This window comes from Pezoporus occidentalis, unplaced genomic scaffold (assembly GCF_034315485.1).
Source record: "Pezoporus occidentalis ecotype Australia unplaced genomic scaffold, CSIRO_AGI_Poc_V1 ctg250, whole genome shotgun sequence".
NCBI classification, from domain to species: Eukaryota; Metazoa; Chordata; class Aves; order Psittaciformes; family Psittacidae; genus Pezoporus; species Pezoporus occidentalis.
The window spans coordinates 743,955-762,015 of NW_026914395.1; the positions used below are offsets into that span (position 1 = coordinate 743,955).

General features: G+C 48.1%; 2 protein-coding genes across 2 annotated transcripts in view; both read left to right on the top strand.

The window, feature by feature from the left end:
- The window catches only part of KNL1 (kinetochore scaffold 1), a 28,227-nt gene extending 22,749 nt beyond the window's left edge, over positions 1-5,478 (top strand). The window contains exons 18-26 of the mRNA XM_062623342.1: positions 51-125; positions 525-564; positions 681-782; positions 1,497-1,597; positions 1,889-1,957; positions 2,082-2,191; positions 2,738-2,856; positions 4,133-4,255; positions 4,364-5,478. Of these exons, the coding sequence (XP_062479326.1) occupies positions 51-125; positions 525-564; positions 681-782; positions 1,497-1,597; positions 1,889-1,957; positions 2,082-2,191; positions 2,738-2,856; positions 4,133-4,255; positions 4,364-4,520 (896 nt within the window). The 3' untranslated portion in view covers positions 4,521-5,478. The remainder of the gene's footprint in view (positions 1-50; positions 126-524; positions 565-680; positions 783-1,496; positions 1,598-1,888; positions 1,958-2,081; positions 2,192-2,737; positions 2,857-4,132; positions 4,256-4,363) is intronic.
- A 1,933-nt stretch (positions 5,479-7,411) lies between these two features.
- Positions 7,412-14,703, top strand: RAD51 (RAD51 recombinase). The gene is made up of 9 exons (XM_062623301.1): positions 7,412-7,599; positions 8,064-8,201; positions 9,227-9,344; positions 9,880-9,971; positions 10,709-10,803; positions 11,938-12,051; positions 12,876-13,005; positions 13,964-14,085; positions 14,371-14,703. The coding sequence occupies exons 1-9, from the start codon at positions 7,513-7,515 to the stop codon at positions 14,492-14,494; spliced, it is 1,020 nt and encodes a 339-aa protein (XP_062479285.1). The 5' UTR covers positions 7,412-7,512; the 3' UTR covers positions 14,495-14,703.
- Positions 14,704-18,061: the final 3,358 nt, after the last annotated feature.

The window sequence follows — 18,061 nt, forward strand, 5'->3', positions numbered from 1 at the left end:
AAATGGAATCTAAATATTGGTCTGGCACTTCTGATACTTCTTTCCCACAGATTCTGACTGGGATGAAGGGGAAGCAGGCTGTGATGGCAGTGATGAAATGGCAGAAGGGAAAAACCTACGGGAAGGTAATGGTACCAGCAGATGGCACTTTCTGGTTTGGTTTATAACTGGAGCGAGTGAAACTCAATCCCCACATGATATATTAACTCTGATATGGATGCAAACGCTACTGCTTCCTTTTCTGCACTGGATACACCTCATTACATAGATGCTAAAGTATGAAAAGGACTGGTTTTCCCTGGAAAAACAGAGTTTAGACCTTGGTATAGTGTGACTTGAGTAGTGTGTACTGACCATCACATTCAGCACTTCAATTGTTGAATAATTACTAACCTTTGTTGACCACACATCTGTATCCAGGAGTAACAGCCATCAAGTTGAGACCTTTCATGTTGTTAAGGACAGTGACTGCACAGCAAGTGTTTGTGGCTCTTCTCTCAGAGATGTTTTCCCTTTTCTCTTAGAACTGGAAAACCTCAAGGCCCAAGAAGAACAACTTCAAAGGTAAAATGTCAAAGAGGAGCTAGAGACCTCAAATAAGATGTCCACATTCAGGTTTTTGAGGGTTGGTGGTTTTCAACTGATGTGCTACTTCTCACGTGGTTGGTTTGTCTGTGCAGAGAACTGTCAGAACTGGAGACTGAGAATGAGCAAGTGGTGGCTGAGATGAACCAGTTAAAGAAGAAAGAAAAAAGCTGTCAGGAAATCCTGGAGAGATACGAGTAAGGAAAAGACCTTTGGGGTTTACTTTTATCAGATAGTTCTGAGGCCTCATATTTGTGTATAAATGGGTTTGGGTTTGCTTTTCCTTGTTATTTGATTTGGGAATCTCTGGATGCACACGTCCTTGCAGCAGTAAAGCCTCAGTGAACTTCCAGGTTTCACTAGAAAGCACTGGCTTTCTAGTCACAACTCTGCAGTCATACTCTACGTTTAGTCTTTCTATGTCTAGCTCTCCTCATCTTTCATAAAGAGCATTTATGTAAAATGCACAGTGTTATGTTGTGTTCCTCACAGAGTCCTACATTCTGTTGGAAAATGAAGATTTTGTTGGTATATTGTTGGTATATACAGATGCCAGAGGGGAGATTGAGATGAGCTCTTAGGCAGAAGCTCTTCCTTGTGAGGGTGCTGAGGCGCTGGCACAGGGTGCCCAGAGAAGCTGTGGCTGCCCCATCCCTGGCAGTGCTCAAGGCCAGGTTGGACACAGGGGCTTGGAGCAAGCTGCTCTAATGGAAGGGGTCCCTGCCCGTGGCAGGGGTTGGAACTGGATGAGCTTTAAGGTCCTTTCCAACACAAGCCACTCTGGGATCCGATGATATTAGGTGGTCAAAGCTGCAAGTGGGCTTAATACTCTGATCTTTGTCCTTCAGGTAATTGTGCTGGCTGGTTGGTTGACACTCAGGGTGATGGTGTTTTCTTCCCCCTCTTTTTAGCTTCACTGAGTGGCAGATAACGGAGTGGAGTGAACAGCGTGCAGTCTTTAGTTTTCTTTATGACTCTATTGAACTCACAGTGGTGTTTGGAACCCCCACAGGTAAGTCCCAACATTGCCAGGCTTCAGTCTTATAAGTTTGAAAGATTCAATAGTTAAACAACAGAAAGCTCAAGTTTCTGTATTTGAGAAGATCTGCTGAAAGGAAAGAAAACCTGCTACAGCAGGACTGTGTGAGCTAAGGGAAGTGGCTTTGAATATGTTTATCAGTGGTTTCTATGAGAATTCAGAAAGCACGAAATGAATGGCTGTTTCTGAAGAGGAAGGGCTGTAACTCCACCAGAACTAAGCATGGAAATGACTGTTGTTTGGGTTTTATCCTTTCCTTCTCAGATGGTGATGTTTTTGGTGAAGATCCTTCCAGAAAGATAGTCAGCCTGAACTTTGAATACTTCTTGGATGGTAAGATTCTGTTGAGTAGCTTCAGTGTAGCTGCCTTGATAATCTCTGAATCTGTGATGTATCTGCTCCTGCATTACTGCATGGCTTTTACAGATCTCTGCCAATGTGTTTTTCTTTTTCACAGAGGAAAAAGCACCACCTCCCTCATGTTTAGTCCAAAGACTCATCTTCCAGTTCATCGAAAGTCGGGGCTCTTGGCAGGAGAAGTGTCCCACACTGTACTACTTGCCCCAGGTAATGTTCCTGCAAAGAAATTTTCCAGTAAGACTGGAAAAACCTTAACTCCTTCCTGTCACAGAGAATGGGGCTGATACTGAGAACCAAAACCTCTTCTTGAATGCTTAATCCATGCAAATCAAAATCTGGTTCATGAGATACAAGGGGAAGTACCTGTGAAGGCAAGAGCCCTAAAAGCTGTGGTTTCTTCCTTGTTTGCTGCAGTAATGCCTGCCTGTCTTGGTGACTTCTTAAAATCCTTTTCTCCTGCTAGTAGAAAAGAAAGAATTGCACTGAATGCCATTCTGCTCCCTAGGAATGAATGGTTGGAATTGCCAAGCCAAATCCTGCATGTCTGTGTATCCCTGTTGGCAAAGCTGAAGGGAGAAGCTTAAGGCGAAGGATGTGTATTTGTGGTTATGCTTGTGCCATTTCACCTTCCCATCCAAACTGAGAGCAGTTAAACTACTACTGGGGTATGCTTTCTAGGATAAACCATGTTTAAGTGTCACACAGACCACCAGCCTGAGTGCAATGGGATTGCTTTTCTGGTTGCCCACTTAGGCTCTCCATGACATCTCTTTGGTGGTGAATCGTTGCAAGATCTTGGGAGAGGAGATGGAATATCTGGAGAGATGGGGTGGAAAGTTCAATCTTCTGAAGGCAGAGATCAGTGACACAAAGTGAGTAACTTCAGATGCACCTCACCTTCAGAGACTGCTCCTAGATAATCAGAAACAAAACACTGAACTATTTTCAATGGGTTTTCTTGAAGCTGAGATTTTATGCAACTGGTTTTAAAACCAATCTAATATATTTTAATACAATTACACTATAGGTCCTTTCCAACCCTAACTATTCTATGATTCTATAATATCCAAATACATGGAAATGAAGATGTTCTTGGATTCAGCCACTTCGTTACCATTGTGTAACCTCTCCTTCTTTGCCATTTCCCTGTTTGACTTGGCTCTGTCCTGTAAATCTCTAGGCCAGAGTGTAGCAATGCAAAGGAACCAGAGACAAGAGTTTACCTGTGCCTTAGTGCTTTGCTTCTTTTAATCTTCTGTTTGCTTCATCCGAGCAGAATCAATCACTGGAGGATGGCTGCGCCTAGACTCAAGTTTATTTTCTTTAGTCTTCATTTTCTTGTACTGTTTCCCAATTCTGTGGCATGTCCTGGTGGAACAAGATAAGCACTACTTCACCTTATCTGTCTACTACTCGTGTATTTCCTTAAGTAAGAAGTGCCTTGTTTGCCGTGCTCTGCATGCCTCGGTGCTGCCCCCATTGGTTATTCTAGGTCGGTGGTGTCCTTTGCAAAAGCAGTGCTCTAAATGCCACAAACCCATTAAAGCTCTTAGTTAAGACAAAAAACAGGTACCAGGGCAGCCCGTGCCCAGGGAGTTGCAAACTGTGGGAGATCTACCTGGGAAGGACCTTTGTTCTGCTTCCTGGGCATTGTGTCCTTGGCCATGGTCTTACTCATATTCACAATAAACTTCAACTCTGGCCTTCCTGCATGTTGTCACAGACAGGAAGACTGTGCTAGGCAGAAATCTGGGCTGATTTAAATGGGTTGGATTCATGAAACCATCTTACAATTATGGAACTGGAGGTAAAACGGTCCTACTGCAAACTGCAGGAAACTTTAGCTACCTGGGAATGGTTTATGTTAACTGGAAAGCATATTTGTTATTATTACTCTATTCTCCCATCATTTTTGAAGGGTTCTGTGAATGATGTATTAGCCTTTTCTGTGAGCTTAGTTGTGTGCTAACAAGTGCTGATACTATTAGAGTGGAAAGGTTCTTTTAACCTTATTTATGAAGTTACTGTTGGTCTGTTCTGGATCTCTTTAGAAGTTACTGAGCTTGTTGCATCAGTTACAACATCTGTTTTCACTTCTGGAACCTAGTTCTTGGGTATTTAATCCTGATCTTTGTGTTTCTTTTGCAGGGTGAAGCTTTTGTTCTCTGCTTCAAAAGTTTTTGCCAAGTTTGGGTTGACCCTGTCTCTATCTGCCACCTACCCCTCTGCTCCACTGCCTTTTACTGTCCAAACCCAAGTTGGGAATATTGGGTGAGTTGCACAGAAGGTACCAACCCACACGACTTCAGTGTCAAAGCTGGGGAAGGGGATTAAATGCTCCATGTCCTCTCAAACACATGATATTCTTCTCTTCCCCAGGGAGGAGGAGATTTCTGCTGTTGTCTCCAAGGTACCAGTTGGTTATCACTATCTGCGGAGAATAGTCAGCTCCATTCACCAGAGCTTGCTCCAGGACCCCAGACGATTCCCTGGATCCACTGGCAGGACTGAGGAAGTCAGACTGGATATTCTTTGATTTCAGTGTTGGGAGTTCAAGCTGTCTCTCCCTAGAACAAGAGTGCTGTTAGCTTTACCTGCTCAGCTCTTAACTACTCTTGTTGACATCCAGGGTGCTTGGTGGAGGGTACAAGTTTTATCAAAGCAGAGGACTCTAAAGAGGAGAAAGGGATTTCTAATGTCTTGGATAAACCCAATCTGCTTTTTACCTTCTTCCAGTTACCAGGGGTCTTGGCTTCCTTATATAGTCCATCTTAGTATGGATGTTCGCCTGACATAGGATGTTAATTTTGTTCTGGGTTGATTTACAAAGCACTTGTTTAAACCAATTATGAGTATTTTCTAAATTAACATGGCTGGAATTTCCATTATCATTCTTCACTCTGGTGTGGCCGTTCAACAGAGCCCATCATGTTTGACTTCATTCCCTGGATTCCCTCCCAAAAGACAGCAACTACAGTCCTGCTTCTGATTAACAAATACATGTAATAACTGACCAGGTAGCCAAAGGCAGAAATACTCTTGGCATGAAGACTAAAGACCCTTAGACTTGACCATGGACTTTGTGGTGCAACAGACTGGAAGCTGCTGGGGTCCATCAGCATCTTGGACCCTTGTTCTGACGCTCTTTGTCCAGCACAGTCTCTGCGGGTTCCAGTACATTGTCTGAGTTTGGAATGTGTTCGTTTTAGTGTGGAGATGGAGCTGTTTAAGTTCAGGTGGATCTAACACCATGTGCAGCCTCCAGTGCTGCTGTATATATTTTGTATATTGTGTAGGAATGGATCTGACCCCAAGGGAGTGTATCGTGTAGAAGTGCCTCCAGTTCTCAGCTGCCCCTTCTGGAGGCAGGAGCAAATCTTGGTGTCTGTAAAATATGTTCTCGTTTGTTTGTGTTTATCTATTTTTGCCTCCTTTTACAGATTTTCCTTCCATTTGGAAGGTGGAGGTTCATTAAACATTTGAATTATTGCTCATCCTTGTGATTCGTGGCTGCTCTGTTTAAACTTGTGACTGGAAATTTGCCTGTTCCTAGTGCAATAGTTTTGTTGGCTATTTGGGAGGACTTAATACAACTTGGCTTTTGTTTGATTTGGGTTTGGGGGGTTTGGTTTTGTTTCCATTGCCTTTCCTAGTGTTGGCTTATCTATGGTGTGGCTTTTGCAGAAGAATTTGCTTTGTTTAACTAGAAAAACAGTGCTTAAGCTGCAAATAACTTGGGAATTGTACCTGGACTTTTCCATTTCCTAAGGTCGTTGTAACCAGGGGATGGTGCTGCAGCAGCATGTCATGAGCATAGTTCGTTTGGGCTTTTCTGTCCCTCTGGTTTAGTCTTCTTTCAGCATCTCCACAGGCCAAAGGAACTGATAACGCTGAAGACTGAGGTGAGGTTTTGGTGGAATTTATTGACTCAAAGGAGCAGGTGAAACAAAGCCAAGCCAAGTGCTTGCAGGAGAAAAAGGGGATCAGGCAGAAAGGGAGCAGTCGCAGGCTTAGGTTTAATTTGCATTTGCCTTTGATGTGCTTATTTAAACATCTCTTGGGGGTTAGGACTTAAAGATCACAACATCTGTCATCGACAGGGGTTAGGACTTAAAGATCACAACATCTGTCATTGATAGGGGTTAGGACTTACAGATCTCAACATCTGCCATCGATAGGGGTTAGGATTTAAGATCACAACATCTGCCATCGATAGGGCCTGGTTGATAGCAGCTGTCTGCGTTGCTGTTAACAGATACAACGTATTTACAAAACCTCTATTATTTGGCAACCAAGTTCTGTTGAGAATGGTCGTAAGGAGCATCACACCCAGGGAACAACCCTCCTCCTCCTCCTCCTCCTCCTCCCTGTACCCGCTGTTGCCCCCATTCCACCCTCCCAGGCCCCACGCAATGCGGTGCCCCTGGCGGGGACGCTGCGGCCCCTTTAAGGAGCCGCCGGGAGGGGCGGGGCTTTGCGTGTTGCGCTCCGTCACGTGACGCCGTGGCGGGCTCCTCCGAACCGGCGGTGGCGGCGGCGGCTGCGACCTCAGCGGCCGGAGCTGCTCCGGGACCGGCCCAGGCCCAGGCCCAGGCCCGCGGGTGAGAGCGACCGCGGCCGCCTCTTCCCCTCCCCTCCCGCCTCGGCCTTCCCCTCCCCTCCCCTCCGCCGCCCTTCCCGGCGGGGCCGCGGGCGAGGGAGGCCTGGGCGGGCTGAGGAGCGCGGCGCGGGGTTCTGAGGGGAAACGGGGGCAAGTAACGGGGGGGAGGTGGCGGAGGAGGAGCGAGGGCCGGCGGGGGAAGGGGGGCCCGGTCCGGCTGCCCGCGGGGGTGGTCTCGGGGGTGCGGGGTGACCGGCAGCGGGACGGGGCCTGGCACTGCGGGCAGGCGGAGGGGGCTCGCTTTGGACAAGGGCCTGTAGGGACAGGCCAAGGGGAATGGCTTTAACCTGCCCGAGGGGAGACTGAGCTGAGCTCTTAGGCAGAAGCTCTTCCCTGGGAGGGTGCTGAGGCGCTGGCACAGGGTGCCCAGAGAAGCTGTGGCTGCCCCATCCCTGGCAGTGCTCAAGGCCAGGTTGGACACAGGGGCTCGGAGCAAGCTGCTCCAGTGGAAGGGGTTGGGGTTGGAGCTGGAGGAGCTTTGAGGTCCCTTCCAACCCAAACCAGGCTGGGATTCTGTGATCCTCAAACGTGGCCATGTCCCTTACTGCTAAAATGAGATACTGCTAATACCAAATGAATTCTGTTATATTCTCAGTCCTGCGGAGCTCTTATTCCTCAGCAGGTAACACAAGAGTTGTTGGGGGGGGTTGGTAATAATGTTTAATACTACCTAAGAAAGCACACAAGAGATTCCCGCTCATACCCCAACCTAAGAGTTATGGGAGGGGACAAAACCATTACCTCCTGCTTTGGATGATCTGTGAACATGCTCCGAAGCACTTTGCACATGTATCTTGTTTGGATAGTGCTGCTGCTTCTCAAAGTGATGTGGTCTCTCCTAGTGGGGCTTGACTGAGCGCGCCAGGCCATGGCCATGCAGATGCCCTTGGAAGCGAATGCGGATACTTCAGCAGAGGAAGAGAACTTTGGGCCCCAGCTCATTGCTCGCCTAGAGGTGGGTCAGGGTTGGCTCCAGAGTAAGTTCTCAAGGAATCTGTTAGTCGTTTTCCTTAAACACCAATTGTATCTGAAATTGTGTGGCTAAATTCTTGTGTTCTGTCAGAAAAAACCCAAACCAAGTCTCTCAGCATGTTAACAGCTGTGCCTTATGTTACTTTGCCTTGCTCCATACCCTTTCTTGATGTGTCTTGATCACTTCTGTCATCTGTTAAACCAGAGAATAGAATCTTCTGCCCATTCTCTGCATTTACATGGTCAATATCCAAATGTTACACTGGTAAAAGGTTCTTGTTTTTTTGATTCTTTGCATATTGAGTGAGTAGGGAGGTAACCTTCAGAATCTGACTTGTAATAATAGGGTTTGATCCAGACCTGCTGGAGCCAATTGAGGGCATTCAGTGGAAGTTAGATGAATGAATCTGTGTCTCAGTGTGTCCTTTTTGTCTCCCCTCCCTTTAGCAATGTGGCATAAATGCAAACGATGTGAAGAAATTGGAAGAAGCTGGATTTCACACAGTTGAGGCTGTTGCTTATGCACCAAAGAAGGAGCTACTAAACATCAAAGGCATCAGTGAAGCCAAAGCTGACAAAATCTTGGTAAGGAATTATGGAAAAGCTTTAACCCAAGATAGTGAAGAAGTTTTATTTCTACTGGCTTAAAGCGGTGTAGTGATTTTGGAAGGTCACCATTAATGATACACTGAGGGGCAGTAAAGGTGATGAGAGGTACGATGTGACTTTTGATGGGAAGAGACAAAAAACACAAAGACCAGCCTCAGGAAGCAAAGAGGGGGGACTGCTGGAAAGGTCTGTGAGAATCACGGAGGGTATGGAGAGTGTGCCTGAGATGACTGCCATTTCTAGTTCAGTATTCCTCATGATAAGGCAGCTTATGATAAGCCTCAAGCAAAGGAAGTACTTTTAAACACAGGACGCCATCACTTCCATCTCTGGCAGTGTTCAAGGCCAGCTTGGATGGGGCTTGGAGCAGCCTGCTCTAGTGGAAGGTATTGCTTCCCATGGCTGGAACTGGAAGAGCTTTAAGGCCCCTTCCAATCCAAACCAGTCTGGGATTCTAAGTTATGGAACTGTCCCAGTACAGCTGCTGCTCTTGAGTGTGTTAATGGTGCACCTTGGACAGGTATTCACCCTCAGACAAGGGGTTTCCTTCCAGGACTGAGAGGGAAGCCAGAGTTATTGATCTTGTATCTTCTAGTCCAGAACATGGAGTTCCTGCCACACTAGTTCTCATTTATCAGAATCTGACCCAGCACAGTGTTGAACTCCAGTTCTTTCCTTGCTGTGCATGTTCAGTCAGTGTTTAGGAGCACAGCATTCCTAACTGGGCTGTATGCCCACCCTCTGTGTTTCAGGTTTCCCAGGGACAGAACTGAACTGAAAGTGTGGGGGGTGAGGAGGGAAGCATCCCAGAAAATACCCAACTGGATGTTAATGCTTTGTCTTTGAGCAGAATTTCAGTTCTGTTGGTCTGTGAAATACAATGTACACAGGAAACTATATAGGGGCTTCTCCACAAAACAGAACATTACAGTATTCATTACTAGAGGGGGGAAACAAATGGGGTGAACTCTCCTTTCACTGCTGGGTTTGGTTTCCTTCAGGCTGAAGCAGCTAAACTGGTCCCCATGGGTTTCACCACAGCAACAGAATTCCACCAGCGAAGGTCAGAGATCATCCAGATCACCACTGGCTCCAAAGAACTTGATAAACTTCTTCAAGGTAAGAGCTTTAGTTCTCTCTGCTGGTTAACCTCAGTTAGCTGTTAGGGTTTTTTTCCCTATGAATATGATCCTTGCACAAAAACCCATAAAACACACAAGGTTTGGATTAAAAATCTCCTCAAGTACCATTCTCTTCTATCACAAATTATTTTGTTTTAAAAGCTGCAGAAATCCTTTAAATCCTTTTAATCACGATGCAGTACCCGGAGTTGTTCATCTTGGATGTTTCTCATTTATTCTGGTCTATGACCTATTTCAAGAAAGCAAAACCAGGGATCAGCTTCTCCCTGTTCCTGCTTGTAATCAAAAATCAAACCAAGTTGCTTCAGCTTTTTCAGCGTCTTCCCAATTCCACATACCTAAAGTTCTTATCTGCACATGAACAAACCTCAGGGTGAAATCCATTTTTTCCAGTTAGACTCCTGAATCTTTTAACCAAAGTAAGTGTTGAACTGAGTCTTTAAATGTAATACTTTATACATGGTCTGTGTTTGAAATATATGACCTGTAAAAAATTCTTCTTTCCCCCTCAGGAGGGGTAGAAACAGGATCCATCACAGAGCTATTTGGGGAGTTTCGTACTGGGAAAACACAGCTGTGTCATACCCTAGCAGTAACCTGTCAGGTGAGTGCTCCACTTTATTCCAGTCGAGTATTCAGCACACACAGCTCTTGGTTACTTTCTATTTTGTGCACTTTTCTCACCCGGTACAAATGTGATGCATATAAATTGCTGCAAAGAACGTGTGTCCAGCACCCTTGGTTGTACCTGCAGCTTTCTGGGAGCTTTTGCTTTATGCTTATCCTGCTTCTAGGATTGCTTCAGCAGCAGTTAAGTTTGTGATGTTTTTAACCTGTGTTTTACATGGTCTGTAGCTGCTTTTTTCCCCCCTCCTCAGCGTTCTGACAACAACTTTTAACACATCAGACTCATAGCATGATTCTAGGTCTTAAATACAGGGAAGCATTTGATCTCTCATTTGATTCAGGTGCTCTAGACTCAAACAGCAGATCGGTTTGGAGTAATGTTTTATATGATCCTCATTTAAACAAGGAATAGTGTTTATTACTTTCTAGAGGTTGCTGTTTCATAAATTTTAGAGGCTTTGGGCTTAATTTGCTCATTTATTTGATGCCCTGATGTACCTAAACCTACCAGCCCCAAGTTAAGTGCCTGTCCTCTTATGCAGGTGTTGGAGACTGGAAACAGGAACCTTCCTCCTCACTTTTCCCAGATAAATGTGACTTCAGTTACAATATCTTGGTGTGTTGCTTATTGCGTGATACCAGTTGAGAGCATAAGGTAGTGACTGGCTTATTTGTTGACACGATTTCACGTTCTTCCATTTGCTTTTCCTTCAGCTTCCCATTGACCGGGGGGGTGGTGAAGGAAAAGCCATGTACATTGACACAGAGGGGACCTTCCGTCCTGAGCGCCTTCTTGCTGTGGCTGAAAGGTCTGTACCCACAGCTGGGGGTGAGCTGCTGTTGAAGGAATACGTTTACTCATGGAATAGCTTAGTTGTTAAGGATCACTGTGTAAAAATCAGCCCATCTCCTCACATTCACAGTGCTGCTGGAGCAGAACTCCAGCCCCTTTCCTGTGTTCCAGTTGTCTGCTCCGTGCAAGCTGGACCTCTTCACTACCTGTGCTTTATCAACAGAGGTTCTAGTTCTAGTCCCACTGTCCCCTGGAATATGCTGTCTTCACTTCTCATTCGTGTCTCTTTCAAATTCAGTTTTACTGTTAGTGAAACACAATGCTCAGGTTTTCCTTAAATTTTGCCAATAGCATTACCTTGAAGCAAAGATCCTTTTGTAAACAGGTTATTGCAAGAGCAGCTGGAAAGTTCTTGCTAGGGCATATGAGAGCATCCATTAGGTGGTTGAAAAGCTGCTTTTTCTCCTCCAGCCTCTATCTCAGAATGGTTTGATACCAATTGGAAAGTAAAACTTAATTACCCAAATAATTCTGCTGCCTGCACAGAGGTTCTGGTTAGATTCAGAAGCCTGAAGTAGGGGCTCTCTACCTGAGCATAAGAGCTACTTCTGCCCTGATGATTCTTCAGACTCCTGTGGGGCCTAATGTCTGATGTTCTACTTGGCTGTTGTTCCTAGGCAGGAAAACAGCCTTTAACAACATTTTCTGGTCCTTCTCTTCTCTTTCCTCGCCAAGTTCAAACTTCAAACTTCGGGTTCAAACTGAAACAGGGGAAGTTTAGATTGGATCTAAGGAGGAAATTCTTTCCTGTGAGGGTGGTGAGGCACTGGAATGGGTTGCCCAGGGAGGTTGTGAATGCTCCATCCCTGGTGGTGTTCAAGGCCAGGTTGGACAGAGCCTTGGGTGCCATGGTTTAGTGTGAGGTGTCCCTGCCCATGGCAGGGGGGTTGGAACTGGATGATCTTAAGCTCCTTTCCAACCCTGACTGCTCTATGATTCTAAGTTGTGTGGCATTTTTTGTGTCTGCTTTTATCTCTAAGGCTCTTCCAGGAATGTGAGGTTTTATTCCAGTCCTTAGGTAAACCCACTAGCTAACTCCTAGTCAAGAAGCTGCCACTTAAGGAGTTTATCTGTGTCCTGCTTTCTGCAGGTATGGCTTGTCAGGCAGTGATGTCCTGGATAACGTGGCGTACGCTCGGGGCTTTAACACAGACCACCAGACCCAGCTGCTCTACCAGGCCTCTGCTATGATGGCTGAATCACGGTAATGGTACCCAGTTGGATGGAGTGAGTTTTGTGCCAGCCCATCATCACCCCTGTAAGGCCACCTGTAGATGATGCCCAAGTGCAGGAGAAGTGTAGATGACCTGATTGTGAAATGTCAGAGTCATTTATTAACCTCAGTGTTACAGATTGAGTCAGTGTTAAAGATCATCCTTCTGCTCACTGTCAGCCTGAGGAGCTTCCATCCACGTGGTGGCTGCAGCCGTGCAACGTGCTGGGCACTGGCTCCAGCAGAGGCGTTACTGAGGCCTGGAAATGTTGGTGACCTCACCTGGAGCATTGTGTGCAGTTCTGGTGTCCTCAACATAAAAAGGACATGGAACTGTTGGAACAAGTCCAGAGGAGGCCACGAGGATGCTCAGGGGCTGGAGCACCTCCTGTATGAAGACAGGCTGAGAAAGTTGGGGCTGTTCAGCCTGGAGAAGAGAAGGCTGCGGGGAGACCTCAGAGCAGCTTCCAGTGTCTGAAGGGGGCTATAGGGATGCTGGGGAGGGACTCTTCATTAGGGACTGGAGTGACAGGACAAGGGGTAACGGGTTCAAACTGAAACAGGGGAAGTTTAGATTGGATCTAAGGAGGAAATTCTTTCCTGTGAGGGTGCTGAGGCACTGGAATGGGTTGCCCAGGGAGGTTGTGAATGCTCCATCCCTGGCAGTGTTCAAGGCCAGGTTGGGCAGAGCCTTGGGTGCCATGGTTTAGTGTGAGGTGTCCCTGCCCATGGCAGGGGGTTGGATCTGGATGATCTTAAGCTCCTTTCCAGCCCAAACCATCCCATGGTTCTAACCTTGTCCTGGTCCCCTGCAGGTACGCGCTGCTGATAGTGGACAGTGCCACGGCCCTGTACCGCACCGACTACTCGGGCCGCGGGGAGCTCTCGGCCAGGCAGATGCATCTCGCCCGCTTCCTGCGGATGCTGCTGCGCCTCGCGGATGAGGTAACCGGGAACCGGCCGCAGCCTCTGCGGGGGTGATGGGTTTCCTTTCTCTTGTGAAGCTTAGCAGTGTCCTACAGACGGCTGGCAAAGAACCACGGAATCAACCAAAGGGAAAGAGCTTCGAGCTCATCCAGTCCAAACGTTCCCCAGCACTGCCACGGCCACCACTGCCCCGTGGCACTGAGGGCATCATCCACACAGTGTGTGAACACTTGCAGGGCTGGTGCCTGCAGCCCTGCCCTGGGCAGCCTGTTCCAATGCCTGAGCACCCTCTGGGGCAGGAATTGTTCCTCAGCTCCATCTAAACCTGCCCTGGTGCAGCTTGAGGCCGTTTCCTCTTGTCCCATCCCTTGTTCCTTGGGAGCAGAGCCCAGCCCCTCCTGGCTCCATCCTCCTCTCAGGCACTTGTAGGCAGCCATCAGGTCCCCCCTGAGCCTTCTCTTCTCCACACTGAACCCCCCAGCTCCCTCAGCCCTTCCCCATCACACTTGGGCTCCAGGCCCTGCACCAGCTCCATTGCCCTTCTCTGGCCCTGCTCCAGCACCTCAAGGTCTCTCCTGTAGTGAGGGGCCCAGAACTGAACACAGGATTTGAGGTGCACCCTCCCTAGTCCCCAGCACAGGGGCACAATCCCTGCCCTGGTCCTGCTGCCACACTGGTTCTGGTACAGGCCAGGATGCTGGGGGCTTCTTGGCTGCCTGGGCACAACCTGCTCACGTTCAGCTCCAGCAGTGAGCCCCCCCAGCTCCTTTTTCATGAGCAGTTTCCAGCTGCTCTTCCCCAAGCCTGGAGCATTGCAGGGGGTTGTTGTGGCCTAAGTGCAGGGCCCAGCCCTGCCCACTCAGGGTCTGCTTCCACAGCAGAGTGGGTACGGACAGCAGCACGTAGGGGGGGTTGGGGGTTGATTTTTGTCCTTTGGCAGATCAGTTGATTTCAGGTGTTGCTTCTCTCCCTGCAGTTTGGAGTGGCCGTTGTGATCACCAACCAAGTGGTAGCACAAGTAGATGGAGCTGCCATGTTTGCTGCAGATCCCAAAAAGCCTATTGGAGGGAATATCATAGCACACGCTTCCACCACCAGGTGAGAGGAGAGAGGAGCATCTTCCATTCACTTTATTGGGGAAGATTCTCTGATCCTACCTACGTACCTTTAAATCCTGGTTTCAGCACAGTCTGTCAATGGCCAGCCCAGCTTGTTTCTTGACAGCTGAGTGCCACTGAGCCCTCATTAATCTGCACAAGCGTGACCGTTGCCAGAGGCTCTTGCAGCTTTGCACCGTGCTCTCTCCATGTACTAACACAGGCTTTTAATGGTTTGCCTGATGCAGAGTGCACATCCTTACCTGCTTTGTCTCCTCCCTCCCAGGCTGTATCTGCGGAAAGGCCGAGGTGAAACCAGGATATGTAAAATCTACAACTCCCCTTGTCTTCCCGAGGCTGAAGCAATGTTTGCTATCAATGCTGATGGAGTGGGAGATGCTAAAGACTGAAAGTCTCATTCCCTTCCCCCCGTAACCCATGGCCGGGTGTCTTAAAAGGCTCCTTCCTTTGTGGCACCTTACAGATGTTTTCCCTGTGCTGCTGCTGGGTAGAGGCTGGCAGAGGGACCCGTTTTATTTCAGCACTGAAGTCCACAGCAAATACACTGCGAGGCCCAGCTGGAGGTGTTGCTTGGAGGAGTTCTACCCGTTGGTCATGTGTTCATTAAGGTGGTTTCCTGCGGAGGACCACAGCCCTTGTGTGTTCCTCACGGCTCTTGCTCCAGCTGGAGGCTCCCAGAGGGAAAAGCACAGTGAAATCTAAGAGTGCGTGGCCGTAGCTCTAACTTGGTGAATTTGGAGTAGCGGTGGTGGGTTTGGCAAATGAGACGAGTGGTGACTTCCATACTTCACGGATGGCTTTCCTCGTCAAGGGTGGGTTTCCACAGCACGAGCTCCTGGTGGGACTGGGGGTGAGCACGGTCCCTGCTCGCTGTTGATTTTGTTTGGGGTGCTGCAAGGTGCTGCCTCTGGGAGCTGTTCATTTACCTTTCGATTCTGTATTTTTGTATTTCGTTCATTCTCTCTGGAAATCTGCTTTTAATAAAAAGGACCATGAACCCACTGCCACAGCACAGGCTCCTGGGGTCCAGCCTTGCCTTACTTCAGGCAGAGGTGGGGTTTGAAAATTGAAGAAAACTGAGGAAAGCTGAAAAAATTAAGAAAATGGAAGAAAAATTGAAGAAAATGGAAGGGAAGGGGAAAAGGAAAGGAGAAGAAAAGAGAAAAATAACAAGAAAAAAATAAAAAGGAAAGGAAAGAAGAAAAAAGGAAATTAAAGAAAATTGCAGAAAAATTAAAGGAAAGAGAAAAGGAGATGAGAGGAGAAAAGGGGAGTGGAAGGGAGGAGTGGGGAGAAGAGGGGAAAACAGAGGAGTAGAGAGGAAAGGAAATGGAAGAGAGGGGAGAGGGAGAGGAGATGGAGGAGAGCAGGGCAAAATTAAAGAGCTTCTATTTTAGTTCTGAGTTGATGCACCACGTCTGTATCTCTGTATGCATGGATTTGTACGTGCCTAGTTCCATGTGTTCACATTTATGCTTACACATTTACAGGTATAGGTTCATGTGCTCCCCTTCCATGCTCCTGTTTGCATTCACATTACATCGGTTCCTGTGTCTCTCTTGACACACGTCCATACTAACCCCCAGCTGAGGTGCAGGTGAGCGCAGGCACGGGCCTGGAGGCTGGGGCAGGGCCAGAGGGTCCCATCACTGCTCCGAGAGGAAATGAATCTATCATCTATCAATCTATCATCTATCTATTATCTATCATCTGTCATCTATCATCTATCTATCAATCATCTATCATCTATCACCTATTTATCTATCCATCTATCAATCTACATCTACATTTAAAATTAAGTATCTTTTCTATACATATATTAAAATACATTGCTATATATAAAATTACAGAAATATGTAACAAAATTAAAGCTTTTCAAATGAGGCAGGAGCTGCCTTTTCCTCCCTTAAACACGAAGCATGGAAAAGAAACCCCCTTTTCTGGAGAGATGGTTTTCCTTTTCAAATAGCTTCATTATTAATAGCTGAACTAATTATTAATAGCTGAACTACTCACTAATAGCTGGATTAACGATCACTGCTTACTTTCAATAGCTTTCAGTGGCTTTCCCTGGGCAGGTGTTTCCCTTGGAGCTCCCTCAGCCCAGCAGGAAGCGTCTGCAGGGAAATGGGGCTCAATGGGAACATCACAGCGTGAAGCCTCCTGTCCGTGGGGAGCCACTGGAGGGGCAAGGAGGGGGCCCCCTCCTCTCCTCATACAACCAACCCCTTTGCCACTTCTGGGGCACCCCATTGAGCTGCCGCTGCTTCACAGGTGGGTGCTCCCTGTAGCACATCAAACCTGGACTGGGGCAGCTCCTCCCTGCATCCCAGCCTGGCCTCACCGCCACACCCGGGTGCGGTGATGCTCAGGACCAAGGGCTGCTGCGGCTCAGGCAGCATCCGGCACCTGATCCACCAAATCCCTCCCCTGAAACCCAAACCCCAGGGGAAAGCCGCAGTGTGGGGCCAGGCTCTCACAAACCGGGAGTGCTGAGGGAGCCCTCAGCGGGGAAAGGAGGGAGATGGAGCTTGGGGTGGAGATGGAACACGGAGCATCAACAGGGCCATGGGCCCGCAGGGTTTGGGGAGGGCACAAGTCTATTGTGGGGGGAATAAGTGATTCCACCAAGGCCCCAGCCCCTGATGAACTCTGGCTCCCAGTTACTGCTCTGCCTTTCCATGGTGCAGCCTGGAGCCGGGCAGGGAGCCCAGCACATCCCCGCTTTTCCACACCCCTCACCTGGGAAGGGTTGAAGCTGGTTTGCTCCTCCTTTCCCCTTCAGTGTGACGCTCACCAGGTAAAACCCCACCGGGTTAACCCACACGTGCAAGGGACTAAAGAGGGGGTCAAGAAGCGCTTTACTCTTGCAGCAGTTTCCTTCACGCTTTGCATACATTACACAGCATGGCAAACATAACAGACATCAGTGTGTGGATAGCTGCCAACTGGGCTGCAAGGGGATATCAAGGAAGCCTTGCTGAAGCCATAGGGAACTCTTGGAGCACAGGTCTTGCTCCCCCATCCGTGTCAGCGTGCAGCAGCTTCCTGCTGCTGTTTGGTACCAGGAGCTGGCAGAGGCAGTGGCAGTCGTTGGCTTCACCTTCCTGCTGCCCCTCCTTGGTCAGGACCATCCCAGGGAAGCATCACTTTTGGCACAGAACATCTCTGTGCCTGTACCCATGAGTCATTGATAAATAAGCTCTTCTCAAACTACATTATCACATCCAACCCAAAGCAGCACAGATCGGAGGGACAGAAGCTCTCAACCTCACGTGAGTGGGGTAACATCACTGGGAGGGAGCAAGGCCTGCACTTTCAAACGTGATTACTTCACTGCTCTGACAAAAGCTATGCACCTCTTGGAAATAAAGCTTGTGTTGGGAAGGAAAGCTCTTTGGTCCCCAGTAATAACTCCCTAGAGCACGCGGGGCTGGTCTGCCCCAGGGGTAAACCAGGCATGGCTGGGAGGGACTGATGGGCTTGGGACACCACCAGCATGTTCTTCCCAAGGAACTCACTGGCAGACACTGCTGTCTGGGGTTTTTGGTTATGGCCTTTCTTCAGTCACAGTTTCAGGGCCCATTTGACTCCCCAGGCTGAGGGCAGTGAGAGCATCCACAGCCTCCAGCGCAGCATCACCACCAAGCAGAGCCTTGGAATGTGACCTCACCCAAGCATGAGCACAGGAGGGCTGGAGTCAGGTCTGATCCAACCACTCCACGTTCGGAAGGAGGAGAGAAAAGAGGAATCTGAAGGACAGTTTGGCCCAAGCCTTCCTCAGGCACCAGCTGAGGCCTCAGGTGCAGGCTGTGGGGTAGAGCTGGTGATATAAAACCTATGTGTAGATGTAAACAGGTACAGACTTGTGTGCATTTTTATACCACAAAGTATCTCACATATATCTATACTATATGGAACCACAACGGATTTTATACCCCAGATTCTACCTACAA

Excerpts from the sequence above, each read along its gene's own strand:
- RAD51 (XM_062623301.1), top strand. The coding sequence starts at position 7,513 with ATGGCCATGCAGATGCCCTTGGAAGCGAATGCGGATACTTCAGCAGAG. Across the intron at positions 8,202-9,226 it reads CCAAAGCTGACAAAATCTTG|GCTGAAGCAGCTAAACTGGT; the intron begins GTAAGGAATTAT and ends GGTTTCCTTCAG. Across the intron at positions 13,006-13,963 it reads TGCTGCGCCTCGCGGATGAG|TTTGGAGTGGCCGTTGTGAT; the intron begins GTAACCGGGAAC and ends CTCTCCCTGCAG.